Source organism: Aythya marila (assembly GCF_965140915.1).
Source record: "Aythya marila genome assembly, chromosome: 3".
Classification (NCBI taxonomy): domain Eukaryota; kingdom Metazoa; phylum Chordata; class Aves; order Anseriformes; family Anatidae; genus Aythya; species Aythya marila.
Genome location: NC_139044.1, coordinates 59,967,165 through 59,980,997, shown reverse-complemented (window position 1 = coordinate 59,980,997; position 13,833 = coordinate 59,967,165). Strand labels below are relative to the sequence as shown.

At 38.6% G+C, this 13,833-nt stretch overlaps 1 protein-coding gene across 2 annotated transcripts in view; it reads left to right on the top strand.

Annotated features, from left to right (window-relative positions):
- CEP162 (centrosomal protein 162) overlaps nt 1-9,266 on the top strand; it is a 42,039-nt gene extending 32,773 nt beyond the window's left edge. For both annotated transcript variants that reach the window (XM_082755958.1, XM_082755959.1), the window contains 5 exons: nt 805-1,475; nt 2,266-2,407; nt 5,144-5,242; nt 6,128-6,262; nt 8,276-9,266. In XM_082755958.1, the coding sequence (XP_082612084.1) occupies nt 805-1,475; nt 2,266-2,407; nt 5,144-5,242; nt 6,128-6,262; nt 8,276-8,485 (1,257 nt within the window). In that variant the 3' untranslated portion in view covers nt 8,486-9,266. The remainder of the gene's footprint in view (nt 1-804; nt 1,476-2,265; nt 2,408-5,143; nt 5,243-6,127; nt 6,263-8,275) is intronic.
- Nucleotides 9,267-13,833: the final 4,567 nt, after the last annotated feature.

Below are 13,833 nucleotides of genomic sequence, written 5' to 3'. Positions count from 1 at the left end.
CAAGACCACACTGGAAAAAAATATTAAAAGAATTTATTGCTAGAACTTCAGCAATTTGGGCATCTAAAATGTAAAGAGCATTTAAAATTGTTAGAATAGTACCAAAACTGAGAGGTCAAGTTTCTGGGGCATAATAACTTAGTCCTTACAAAGAGGGTGTGTGGATATCATTCTGTGTGTCAGAGCTGCTGCTCACTAACTTCCTTGCTGTATACACAGCAGGTTGTGGTTTCCTTCTGCAGGGAACACTAAAAATTCTATCCAAAATCTATATGATAGCAACTTTTAAAGATTTGTGTTAGGAAACACCGAAATTTGGCATTTTACTCCACAGAAAAGTAAGTTTCACGGGTTCTTAATTAGCAGGAAAATTGTACTTCACATCTTAAAAATTGTGTTTGCAAGCATGGCAAACAATGGTAGATTTTAACAAAAATATTTTTTTTGATATATTGTGATATTAATTTGTTTGTCCAAGTTGTTTACATCTGAACAGAACAAAATTACATGAAAAATGGTTTCTTGTCCATCTAATTTTCTTTCTAATAGCGACTCTATTCACTGTGAGTAGATGAATTTGTAGTGTCTTGAGTAATTCTGTTCTACATCAGACTTAGCTTTGCTTCACATTTTTTTCACTGATTCCTGAACTGTTTGAGTAGTGTTGTTAGTAACAGCGATGTGTATCCTGTCTTAAAAATCTTGTGTCAGACACGAAACAACTTTAAAGAATAATAGAAAGAGGTATTCATAAATATACAGTTAAAGAAACTGCTTCCCCCCCTTCTCCCACTCCTACTCCAGATACAGTATGAGCAAAGACTTGCAGAGCTTGAGCAGCTGCTTGCCTACAAATTCATGAGTGAATTGCCAAAACCGAATGCTGATAAAGCCAATTCTACCGAACTTGAAGAGGAGCTTCAGAATCTGAAGAAGACCCATCAGATCACCGTTAAAAACCTCGAAACAGAAATTGAAAACCTCAAGAGTCAAAATTCCCAATTAAAACTCAGAAATAAAAAGGATAACAAAGACTTAAAATTAACAGACTCTCAAATAAAAGAAAGTAACACAAAAGACAGACTGTTAAAACTAAATCAAGAACTGGTCACAAAAAATAAAGAAATAAGAGACCTTACAAAAACTGTAGAGAAACTTCAAAAAGAAAGGATGATGATGTTGTCTGATAATAATTTGAGAAATAAAACTGATAATAAGGAAAACTCTCAAGAGATCTTGAAAAAGCATACCTTAGCAACAGATAAAAGGAATTCCAGCAACAGTGAACCCTTTCTGGGCATTTTTCATGATGACAGAATATACCAACCTCATGCTTTTTCTGATCGTAATATCTCGGAAGTTCTGCAAGAAAATGCACAGTTGAAAGAGGAGCTAGAAAAATTGTCTCTAGAAATGAACCAGCAGAGGGTGAAGTCTCAAGCAACGCTGGCTTATTCTGAAAATAATATACGAAGGTAAATGCTCAGTATGTTCCTTTTAAAAAACTTGTTAATAATGGGTGATGCAGGATCAGAATGACACGTCAACCATGTGTGAAGCCAGGTTATACTTGACCATCATTCTCTGTAAATTTCATTTTTGCTGTTTGATTTTTCAGAGCGGTGTACAGATACAATTATTCCTGCAGGAAAACCTATCTCAATCCTTTTTCAGTACTACAATTTATCATGGTTCTGAGTAAAAAAGATCTCAGTATAAATCATTGTATCATAAATGCTTTGTGTTGCATAGTATTAATGTTTGGTACATATTTTGGCACTTTGCTTCAAACTGAGGCATGCTTTCAGTTTTAACCAACAGTAGAAACTTTACACTTCGCATTGTTTCCCTTAGCTTCCTTCATATTCAACGTAGAGGTAGTAAGTACATTCAGATAGCAATCCATTTTATTCTGAAATAAATACCTGAAATAGCACAGCTAAATTGTGATTTAACAGCATCTATTTTCTCTACCTTGATTTTTATAAGAGGAGCCTAAAAAGGTGGTTTAGCTGAGTTTTCAGTATTCTAGCTGCCTCTCGTTAAATGGAACACATCTCCAACATTGTAGGATTCCCACCCACTCATCTCTCCAAAGTGGTGGAAGTACTGGTGGTCATGTCTCTTGCAAAGTATTATGAAATATCTAAGATGTGCTACCTCTAACACTTTTTTTCGTATTTTGTGTTCAAATGAGAAAATTCACTGCATTTTTGAAGAACCGTCTTGCTGCTTTACTACATGTTGTGTTCTTCTCCTGTCCAGGATACAGGAAGACACAGCAGAATACATTGCATCTCTGAAAGCTTCCCATCAGAGAGAAGTAGAGAACATCCTTTGCCAGTACGCAAAGGAACATTCTGCTTCCAAAGTAGCTGAACTTAACAGCAGAATTTCAACGCAAGAGGTGAGATACAGTAGATACATTCATAGACACATAGCAATCTGGAAACAAATGATTTCAACAAGTATCTGTAACTTTTATTTTCCTTTTAAGTAGGATGTATTGTTTCAGAAATGGGCCTGTGCTACTGTATTCAGAGAATCAAAATGGCAGAGGCTGGAAGGGACTTCTGGAAGTCATCTGGTCCAACCACCTGCTCAAGCAGGGACACCCAGGGCAGGTTGCCAAGGCTATGTCCAGGTGACTTTTGAAGATCTCCAAGGATGGAGATTCCACCACCTCTCTGGGCACCCTGTACCAGTGCTCGGTCACCTGCACACTAAAGAAGCCTTCCTTGACACTTAAAGGGAACCTCCTGTCTTTGAGGTTGTGGCCACTGCTTCTTGTCCTGCTACTGTGCACTGTTGTGCCAGAGCCTGGCTCTCTCTTCTGCACACCTTCCCTTCAGGTGTTTATATACATTGATAAGATGCTCTGAACCTCCTCTTCTCCAGGCTGAACAGTCCCAGCTCTCAGCTTTTCCTTATTACAAAAATGCTGCAGTTCCTTCATCATCTTTAGTTGCCCTTTGCAGGACTCTCTTTAGTATGTCCAGGTCTCTCTTGCAGTGGGGAGCCCACAGCTGGATACAGCATTCCAGGTGTGGCTTTACCAGTGCTGAGCAGAGGAGAGAGGATCACCTCCATTGACTTACTCGCAACACTCCTCCTAATGCCCTCCAGGATATCATTAGTGTTTTATTTAACTTGGTGTCCACCACCAGGACCCCCAGGTTCTTTTTTTTTTTTTTTTTTTTTTTTTTTTGCAAAGCTGCTTTCCGGCTGATCAGCCCCTAGCATGAACTGGTGCCTGGGGTTGTTCCTCTCTTCCTCTCCTGCAGACAGGACTGTGCATGTTCCTTCATGGAGGGTCCTCTTGGCCAGGTCACTCAGTGACAGCATAGCCATCAGCCACTCCCAGTTCTATGTCCTATCAGAAATCTTGTGGAAAATACACTCTGTTCCACCGTCCAGGTAATTGATGAAGATGTTGAGCAGGATTGGACCCACTATTGATCCCAGAGGTACTCCATAGTTACTGGTCTCCAACTATGCTTGATTCCACTAATTACTGCCCTGAATGGGCCTAGCCATTCAGTCAGTTTTCAATCTACCTCACTGTCTGCTCATCCAGCCCTTATTTCATCAGCTTTTCTATGATAGTCTTATAGGAGGCAGTGTTGAAAGCCATACTGAAGTCAAGGTAGACAATATCCACAGTTCTCCCCTCAAGCTAGTTGTTTCATCATAGAGCATTATTGGGTTGGTCGAGCATGACTTCCAATTTTTGAGTCCATGCTCACTACTAGCAATCACTTTCTTGTTTTTAATGTGCTTGCAAATGGTTTGCAGGATTAGTTGCTCCGTCACCTTCCCAGGGATCAAGTTGTGAGGCTGACTGGCCTGTAGTTCCCTGAGACTTCCTTCTTGCTCTTTTGAAGGAAGGAGTGATGTTTACACTCAGCACTCATGGTAGCTACCCATCCGGGTCCATGGATTCCTGTATGTCCAGTTTGCGTATTCTGTAACCTGATCCTCTTCCACCAAGCGTACATCTTCCTTGCTTCAGACTTGTCCCCTGGTCTCTGGAGCCTTGCATTCTTGAAGGCTAGTCTCACTAGGAAAGACAAAGGCAAAAAGTCACTCAGTACCTCAGCCTTTCCCTGTTCTGTATCACTAGGGTGCCTGCCCTGTTCAGCAGCAGGAACGCACATTCGCTAGCCTTCTGTTTGCCGCTTACATACTTAGCGAAGCTCTTTGCCTTTGTTCCTCTCACCAGTTTCAATTCCAGGTGGGCTTAGACTGACTTGTTCACCTCTCTGCATACTTGGATAATGCCTCCATATTCCTCCAAAGTCACCAATCCCTGCTTCCACCTCCTGTGTGCTTCCTTTTTGCATTGAGTTAGGCAAGGAGCTACTTGTTTGTCCATGCAGACCTTCTGGCATTTGACTTGCTGCTTGTTGGGGTAGACTGTCCTCAAGCCTGGAGGAGGATCCTTGACTATCAATCAGTTTTCTTGGGCCCCCCTTCCCTCCATGGCCCAATCCTTTAGACTCATCCGAGCACATCCCTTCAGAGGCCAAAGCCTGCTCTCGTGAAGTCCAGGACTGTTACCTTGCTTTTTGCCATTCCCTGGTGGATTCTGAATTCCACCATCTCATGGCCATTGCAGCCAAGGTTGTATTTGACCTTCACATCCCCAGTGAGTCCTTCCTTGTGAGTTTGATGCTCAGCAGAGGATCTCTTCTAATTAGGTCCTCTCTCACCCGGGTCAAGAAGTTGTCACTGATGCTCTCCAGGCACCTTCTGGGTCACTTATGATGTGAAGCAGATAGCGGAGTGAGTATTGTCCAAGAGGATCTAGATCTCCAATTATATTTGTGCAATAAAATTTGGGGAGAAAATGCCTACAGTATGAAGGTAGGAAGCACTAAAGGATTCAGATTCTCTCTCGATATTTTAACTGAGGGAAGGAAACTGATGATGAAAGTTGTTTTTGCGTACTATATATGTACATGTGTGCTGTGTAACAATTTGGGTAATTTTAGAATCAGTAGTAGCTTTTAATATATGCATTGCTTGTAACTGCAGTACTACAACACTTATTATATTTCTGGTGTGTTTTTCCTGTATAGGTTTTCATATGTTGTCATAAGAATTTGTTAGTGATAACTATACTTAATCTTTTTTTTTGTAGATATTAATAAAACATCTCCAAGAACAAATCAGTGAACACCAGAGACATCAGGAAGCCCTTCTGGTTTCACAAATGCGAGAGGAACTCCTACAAAAAGAGGTATATGTAAATTTGGATTCCGTGTACCTTACAAAAATTTCTTTTTCATCCTTGTAATGAAATACCTCAAGTAATATATAGTCAAATAAGCCTTAGAAACAGTACTTTTATCAGTATCTCCTACATCAATTATATCTGAGAATATATATATTTTTTGAAGAGGGTTAGTGCTGGGATATTGGATAAGGGGACTTGAGGGTTGTGATAAAAGACTATGTAAAGCTTTCACTTTAATTTACTCATTAGACATTAAGAAAGTGAACAAAAAAACTTAGTATGTTAAAAGAAAAAATATCAAGTTGAAAGAGGAAAAAAATGAGAATAAAGCAATAGAGCTTTATAAGAAAACATACCTAAATTTCTGGAGGCTTTGGAAAATCAATTGCAAGTCATCCGTTGAGCTGATTTGACCTGCCAGTTATTAGACCAAAGGGGTTTGATCATGTGTGTTAGCAGCATGTTTTTTCTTAATCTATTCCTGAGAAATGAGTTTAACTGATGCATTTTATATGTGATCTTTATCCAGTGTGTATGAGGAGAACAGAGTGTGAGAAAGTTTTTAATCATATTATCTATTAATTTTTTAGTGTGCTTAGAAGTATAAAAATTGACTGTGAGTAATCATTTTATGGCTCATTACAAACAGGATTGGATTTATCAAAAAAGGACTAGACTTTCTTATCTTTAGGCCACTTCACACAAACAAAAGATAAAATCCCTGAGCCGCTATTCAAGCTTTCAAATAAAGGAGATATTTCTCTTCTAAATCTCCCCTTCTACAGCTTTTAAATAGTCATTAAACAACACAAATACACTTTGCAAGGCACCTGTTGTTATCAGTGTTAAGTACTGTATGAAATCTTCATCAGTTATCTGAAATTTTAGGTGGCTAAATTGTTGGAAGAACTTAGAGAGGCAAAGGAGAGCCAGAGTCCCGAAATGAAGCACTTCTTGTGTCTGGAAAAGAAAATCAAGCATATAGAGACCAGATATGCAGAAAGAGAACAAGAACTTCAAAAGGTACACCACAGCATATTCTGCATTTACTGCTCAAGGGCAATTTATTGTTAGAACTGTAACGTTATGGTATGTGCACAGGCTCATTTACCCCATACTGGAGATGGGGGCAAATATTTTTTGATACAGCCATGGTTTGGCCTGCTGATACAATGAATGTGGTGCTAGTCAGCAATCCCTTGCGTCAATTACACCGTGAAAGCTGGCCATTGAACATGTGACAAGAGTTTGTAATTTAGTTTATTAAGCTGTGATATATTCCTCGACTAAACTCTTAATTTTACTTTCTAGTCCTAGAAGTCCCCTTCAGGAAAGCTGCATATAAAAGCAGGCAGAGAAACATCTTGCAGCTGTCGACTACATTTACTACCCTAAACAACAAAAAAAACCCTTCATCGTGTACACACTAAAAATTCTGTATAATTGCCTAATGTTTGTTTGACAGTTGGGTCTTTGACACAGCTCCTTGTGTCTGACATTTGTATCACCTGAATGGGCAAAACAGTTTTGCTTTTTGTTGTTGATTTTAGATTTTATATCATAGCCTCTAACCTGATCTCTCTATATGGGGAGCTGCTATCAGCTGGAGACTGTTTCCTAGTCCATACAAATTTTTCAACACTTCCATCGTTTCAATGTTTGAGTGTTTTATTTATTGTTTTAACTTTGACTTCATGTAATTAAGTAAAACCAAAGGACAGTTGGACTAGAAAACAATCAAACCTGTAGCAGTTCATAGCTTGTGGAGTTTGTTCTACAGTTTTGAACCAGATCTCAAGGAATTCCCAGTTAGGTACAGAATTGTTCATGGTAGAAGACTTTTCTCACACATTTCTACAACAGATCTTTAATTCCAAAAAAGAACTGTGCATAAAACAAGCCTGTAGATTAAAAACAAACTCTACCACCACTGATGACTCTTTTTGTTTGCATTCTGTCATACTAAGGCAACTGTAATGCAATTACTTTTTTACGCTATTCATTTGCTTTTGTATGCTGTGATAACTTCCTTTCATTTCTGTAAAATACCAGCTGCTGTCTAGTTTGTGATCCATCTCTTCTGAAATCCTTACATGACCCATAATATTTACTGAAATGTTTTTAAATGTATTATTTAAAAAAACAGAAACAACAACAAAACACAGAAATGATACTACGTAATAAGTAATTTCATCTTTTCTGCTGTTATTAGCTTTGCTATGCATGAAGCTTTAGGTTTTATTTGTTCTAGTTTTGTACCCTTAATCACATGCAGTGGGGAGCCAAACAGTCCTCAGAACAAACGGTAACAAACCTGAACCGAACAATGTATGGAAAAACTGATTGCTGAACAAGGCAGTAACGGCTTGTCCTTGGTACCAAACTACAAATGTCCTTTAAGTGATAGAGATTTCTTTTAAGAATCTATTAGAGCTTAATAGTGGTGGTTACTTTCTGATTTCCTGTGACACTTTATGTTGGGTAATCCAATAGGATTATGCCATGGATTCATGTGAAAACTAATTCAACTGTGTATCTGCGGCAGCTTCAGACCCTAGTCAGTGATATTTGCTGATAATTCATACAACCGCTGGCTTTGAAAAGCACAGCAGTAGCACAGAATATGTAATTCAGATTTTGTTTGTTTCTGCTGCGGTGTTCTTTAATTAACACATTTAAATGGCAATTCAAAAAGCTCATTTTGATTACAAAGGGCTCTACATTATGTGATCAATTTTGTCTAATATATTCAAACTTTTAATTGCTGCTTTGGAGAGGCTAAGTCAAATTCTCCTGAGGCTCATTAGTCAGTGATGGCTTCTACCCTTCTGTCATCAGTGCAAATATCTAAAGGCAGTATATTGCCATGAGAACAATTTTTTGTAACGTTTGGAACAACTTGTTCCCACTTAACATCAGCACCGGGCTTTGAGACTGAGCATCAAATAAAATGAAGTGGTATATTTTTGCAAAGGAGCAGTGGTAACTGAATATTTGACTAGAAAATCACAATGCTGACTTGCTTGTAATTTGCAGGCAACACAACACATCACTGAAGCAAGGCAAACCCACGAAGCTGAGAAGTGGAGAAAACTTGCACAACAGAAGAATCAAGAACTGGAGAAATTTCGAGTGGAATTGGATTCAATTTTAGATGTTTTACGAGAACTGCAGAAACAAGGCGTTGTTATTCCAGCACCTAATTCCAGTGGATTCAGCATAACAGATAACTGTTGGAAGACATGATCAGATAGAATTCTGCTTGTGTAATCACCTTACAGTGTTCAGTTACATATATATGTAGGAAATGTTATGAGAAATCATTGATATAATGCTTGTGCATTTAATTACATTGATCTTACCTGAAATCTTGCTGCTTCAAAGGGAGAGCATTAAGCTACACTGCAGTCCAAGTGTATGTTATATTTTGTTAGTAATAAAGGTCATGCACTATTTTTTTTAAAATGTGAGGAACTTTGAGGTTATTCTGTTGAAAAATTCCATGTAACCTTTTCAGATGCTATTGAACATTCCTGAATATCCTTAATGCCTGTATTTTTACTGTATAGTGTTACTAATAGCTACCATACAGTAGGGCATGGACTTCTCTTCCACCATTTTGCGTCTCCCTCTCTAACCTATAAAACTTTCTGATTTCTTTAAGATCCCTTTCAAGTTTTTAAATGCTTGAGGAGCAGGGCAGCCACTTTCCGTTGCCATTCTGCTGAAGTGGTGGACAACACAGCAGGTAAGAAGCTGAATGTTAGAGATACCACCACACCTCCTATCCTGTTAATGTGCACGCACCTAAGTGTACTTACCCCTGTAAGATAGGGGCTAGCGTAGGAGGCCTTCCTGCTGCATCACTGTAATGTAACGTGGGCTGCCCTGCTCCAGAAGGAAATGGGAAGGGGGGAAGAAAACAGCGGTTACAGCTGTCATCTGGAAAAAAACAAACTCTTATCTTGGTAAGAGGGTAGAAAAAGTAGAAGAAAATGAAAATATAGTAAAGAAAATTGAAGGTAGATATTTAGTCGCTGGAAGAATAGGTTTTTGAACAATAAAATCAGTCAATTACTAGTCTGACAATGTGACAATTAACTCCTTAAGAATTATGTAGGCCATACTCTGAGGTTCTAGCTCAATCAATGATACTTAGAGCAAAGACAAGCTAAAAGCTAGAATGTACGCCTGAGGTCCTCTCCTGTAATTGTGTTCATTCTACACTGTATTTTGTTATTGATTTTGCCTTGTGAAGCTAAGCTTCAAATCAAAAATGATATTGTTCAGAGCTGTGTGTATGTATTTATATGTCACACTTCATTAGGGACCAGTGGTAAGCACGCATTTTGGCTTATACAAGCATGCAACAGTGCATAAAGCTCAAAATAGTACCACTTGCACCACGTAGGCACAGGCAGCTATTTACAAGTGTCAAGTGTCAAGTAACAGTGCAAGATGTTTGAGTACACACAAATCTAAAACATATGCACATATATATTTAAAAAAAAAAAGTCAAGGATGAATATGAAACAACCAGAGTTAGTATATTAAGCTGTTTTTCAGCTTCAGTTTTCTCCCCAAATAATGAAGTACTGGTCTATATTCATATAGAAGTAGTGTTGTATTTACACATCTTATAAAATATCAGGTGTATATAGAATCATAGAATATCCTGAGTTGGAAGGGACCCACAACGATCATCAAGTCCAACTCCTGACACTGCACAGGTCTACCCAAAAGTTTAGACCATGTGACTAAGTGCTCGGTCCAATTGCTTTTTAAGTTCAGACAGTCTTGGAGCAGTGACTACTTCACTCCAGGCTGTAGAAAGAATTATCTTAAGCATTTGTGCAGTTCATTCACGTACCTTTTAAAATTCTTGTATTGGAATCCCAGCAAATGCTGTGTCTTTTAAACTGTTTGAACTAAATTTCACATTAAGTTCTCCTTCAGTCAATTTTTACCTTTACTGTAAGACAGAATATGATTTATACTAAGTTCTCATAGGCATTTATGTATTTGTGCATTCACTAAAGCTTGTCTTTAAATTTGTAAGGCATTTACCATGAGGAAATCAAGCAGGCAGCTGGCTTTGGTGACTCAGTGACCTAGATTATAGATAAGACAGCTGGTTTGATAAAGGAGAACAGCATGTGCAGAAGAGTCACAGCAGAGGTGGCAGACACACAAGCACTGTTCTCTTTCAAGTTCTCTGAAACACACCAAAATTACTCATGTAACAAATTAAATAGGTTATTGTCATGGATGAAGACTTTATTTGATAGTACATAATACATTTTCAACTCTCCCCCTCTCTCATCTTTAACCTATACTGGAAAAAGAATAAAAACCAGACTCCCATTACCACTAAATATTCAAATTTTGCTTTACTCCAATTTTGCCTGGACTCTGAACAGCTGTCTGTTAAATGTGAATTGTAATGTTTAGCTTTACACACTGTTAACTGTATTCCTATTGTTCAAAATCAAGAGAGCACAGGCCTCCAACTCTTGCTGGAATAATGCATGGTGAAAGGCTCTGTGCTGTCCTTGGCTGTCAGTCCCTGAGGCTATAGCATGACTTCAGGGATCACCATGGCTCCAGGTGACCTGGCTTTATCATCTGTCATTGCCAGAAGGACAGGAGTGAGTATAAGAAGAGCACAGTTTAATTCCTTCTTTGCCACAGGCTTGTAAATGGTTGTATGGGGTTCTTTTCCTCACAGAATGACAAAAGCGTCAGTATTAAAGAGTTCAGGAGCTGCAGCTCAGATGTATAAATGCTAAATATTTTAAATGATGTTCACATCACTTACTTTGCCTTTTAGCCTCGCAGACAGTACGTCATTAGATTTCAGTAGAGAAATTCATGGTTTTACCTTCCTCTTTCTTTTCTCTATCAGCAGATGTCTCCTGATTTCACTGTTATTTTTTTTAAAGGTACATAACTAAAACTTGTTTATACACAGAAAAAAATATTTACTTTTGAAAACTGGAATACATAACTTGCCCTAGTAAGAGTTGTTACACAATACATACTTAGGCTAACAAACATATGCAATTATCCCTGTGAAGTTAAGTCTATCACAGGCGCTGTACTTACAGTAAATTTTGAGAATAGGCTATAAAATGGTCAGCCCAAGCAGTTAGAAAGCTTTCAATAATTCCATTTTCAGACATGAAGATGGGAAGACCATTAAGTTCCAAGTATTCCTTTTGAACAATTACCCTGGTCAAAACACTTTTCATTTACTTTGCCTGATGCTGGCTTTCTGGGGAAGAATGCACTTTTCTTTAAAAAAAAAAAACACATATAAAGTTGATTATTATACCAGTCCCTTTTCTCATGAGACAAATCATCATGTCTATTAGTTCTTAAGAAAGAAAAAGAAAATAAGACCAGTTTTAAAATAATTGCTTTTGAAGACTACAAAAAGTTTCTGTATTTGCCTTTGACTGTTCTAATGCACAAGCAGAGCACAAGGCTGAACCGCATGGTTGCCACAGTGTTTCTCAAGCCACATCAGAGCTGCGCAAAGTGCAGGCTGTATGGTTGTTTACCTGTCAAAAGGAGCTTGAAGGGCATGGTTAAAACAGAAAGGAGACACGATGAAGAACAGAAGCAGGATCAAAATGTTTAATTACTCTTACAGGATTAATACATGCTTCCAAAGGACACTAAGAATGCAATTCAAATGTGTAGCATGCCCAGTTGGTATTAGCCCTTGGTCATTTTATTAAATGCCTGTCATCTAGGAATTAAGTGTCACCATCTTCCATACACATGAACACTTTTCCCGTCTCCCCAAAAGCAACAATTATGCTCCTAAACAAAAAGCTTGAAGATTTAAGGTGGGGGAAGAAAAGCTTAGACCACAGTGAATAGCGAGCTTTTCTTTTTCTAGAGCCCAGCCTTCATGATTTTGGTATCTAGCTTTCAAAATAAGCTTCGTTTCTCAATAGCAGAAGAAATGGATAATTTCTTTTGCACAGGTTTTCCCCACTTAAGCAGCAATTTGTTTTCAAGATTGGCAAAGGGGGGAAGAAAAGATCAAATTTCACTGCAAGCAGCTCACTCGTCCAGAAAAAAGTTATAAAAGCCACATTTAGAAGCAGCAGACCTTGCTAGCAGGACCACTATTCTATCACATTCGAGCTTGAGCTCAGACAAAAACTTCCCATTAGACAGGTGAGATGCCTGAGCTCCCTCAGCAGGAAGCAGCTACCACATTCACAGCACAGCCCTTTTCCACTCAGCTTGAACAGTTGAGCAAAGAGGAATTACACTCTGGAACCACCTAGGTTTTTTCTGCAGAGCAAGATGGTTGATTGCCCTAGCTAAGGTGATTTTGGCAAGGCACGTTTACACGTATACAGGCTACAATGAAAGTTTTAGTCCTTTCCAAAACTGTATTTTAAAACGTGGGATTGAAAGAACTATACTCTGCAAACTTTCTGACATCACTGGAGAACACTTATTTAAGAACAGCTGTGAGAGACAGCTATATAGATTTTTGTCTATTTGTGCTGTCAAAAAAATCTATTGACAGAGACACTTCCAGTTCCTGGTGCTTTCTGGACATATGCAGTACCAACGCTAAGGAAAGGGACAGGAACTAATCTGGGAAGGAAAAAAAAGAAATGGAAGCCCACAAAAGCTACAGCCTCTGTACTCATGGTTAAGCACTCACAGTGACAGGAGGCCGCTCCTGCACTGTAAGATACGAGACACCTCTGTGGCAATCTACACAGCTGTACTCGTTTAATACAGACTTCACTTCAGGCTTTTCTTGGGAAGTATTTTCAACAATAATCTGCCAGTTTGAAATAGCCCATGCTTTTAACCCCTACTTAATGTGCAAGGAAAAGGTGCAAGAAATTACATTTGAAATCAGGAAATGTAGGTGTCAGTGGTTTGCAATAAAGGCAAGGGAGATGAAGAGAGAGGTTTCTTCCTCTTCCTATATTCTTTAAATGCATAACCCATTCGTTGCTTTTTTCCCCTATTTGTCATTTGAAAGGAAAAGAATGAATTCATCAGAATCTGCATCTCAGAAGATTATATCAGCAGGCCACTGCTACATGTTCATTTGGACAAAACCATGTTGTATACAAAGCAGGTTACTTTCAAAAGAAAAAATAATCCAGTTAAGCTGGGATCTTGAGCCCCCTACTTTGATACACATGAAGAGCTTCCTACAAAGCACTGTTAACTCAAAATCCAGCAAACCTGGTTCTTCTGCCCTCCACACGCTTGCTCTAAAACCATTCAGCCACTAGCTAACCATCTCTTCAAGAAAGCTGACAAAAAAAAAAAAAAAAAAAAAAAAAACTAAGGTTCAGAACCTTAATTCTTCTCTAAAAATGAAACACAGATTGAAATTACATCTACTTGTTTTCTTAAAAAACCCTTACCTGGGGAATAGTTGTGGTTACACCACCATCCCAACCAAGTACAGAAAGATGGAGCAAGTACAGCTCAGCTATGCTTCTGGAGCTGGCTGCTTCAGAACAACTCAAAGCCTCCTAAGCCCTTCACTGGCTGTCTGGTCCAAAAAGGGCAGTTTCTAGAGCTGGAAGGCACAGGAAGGT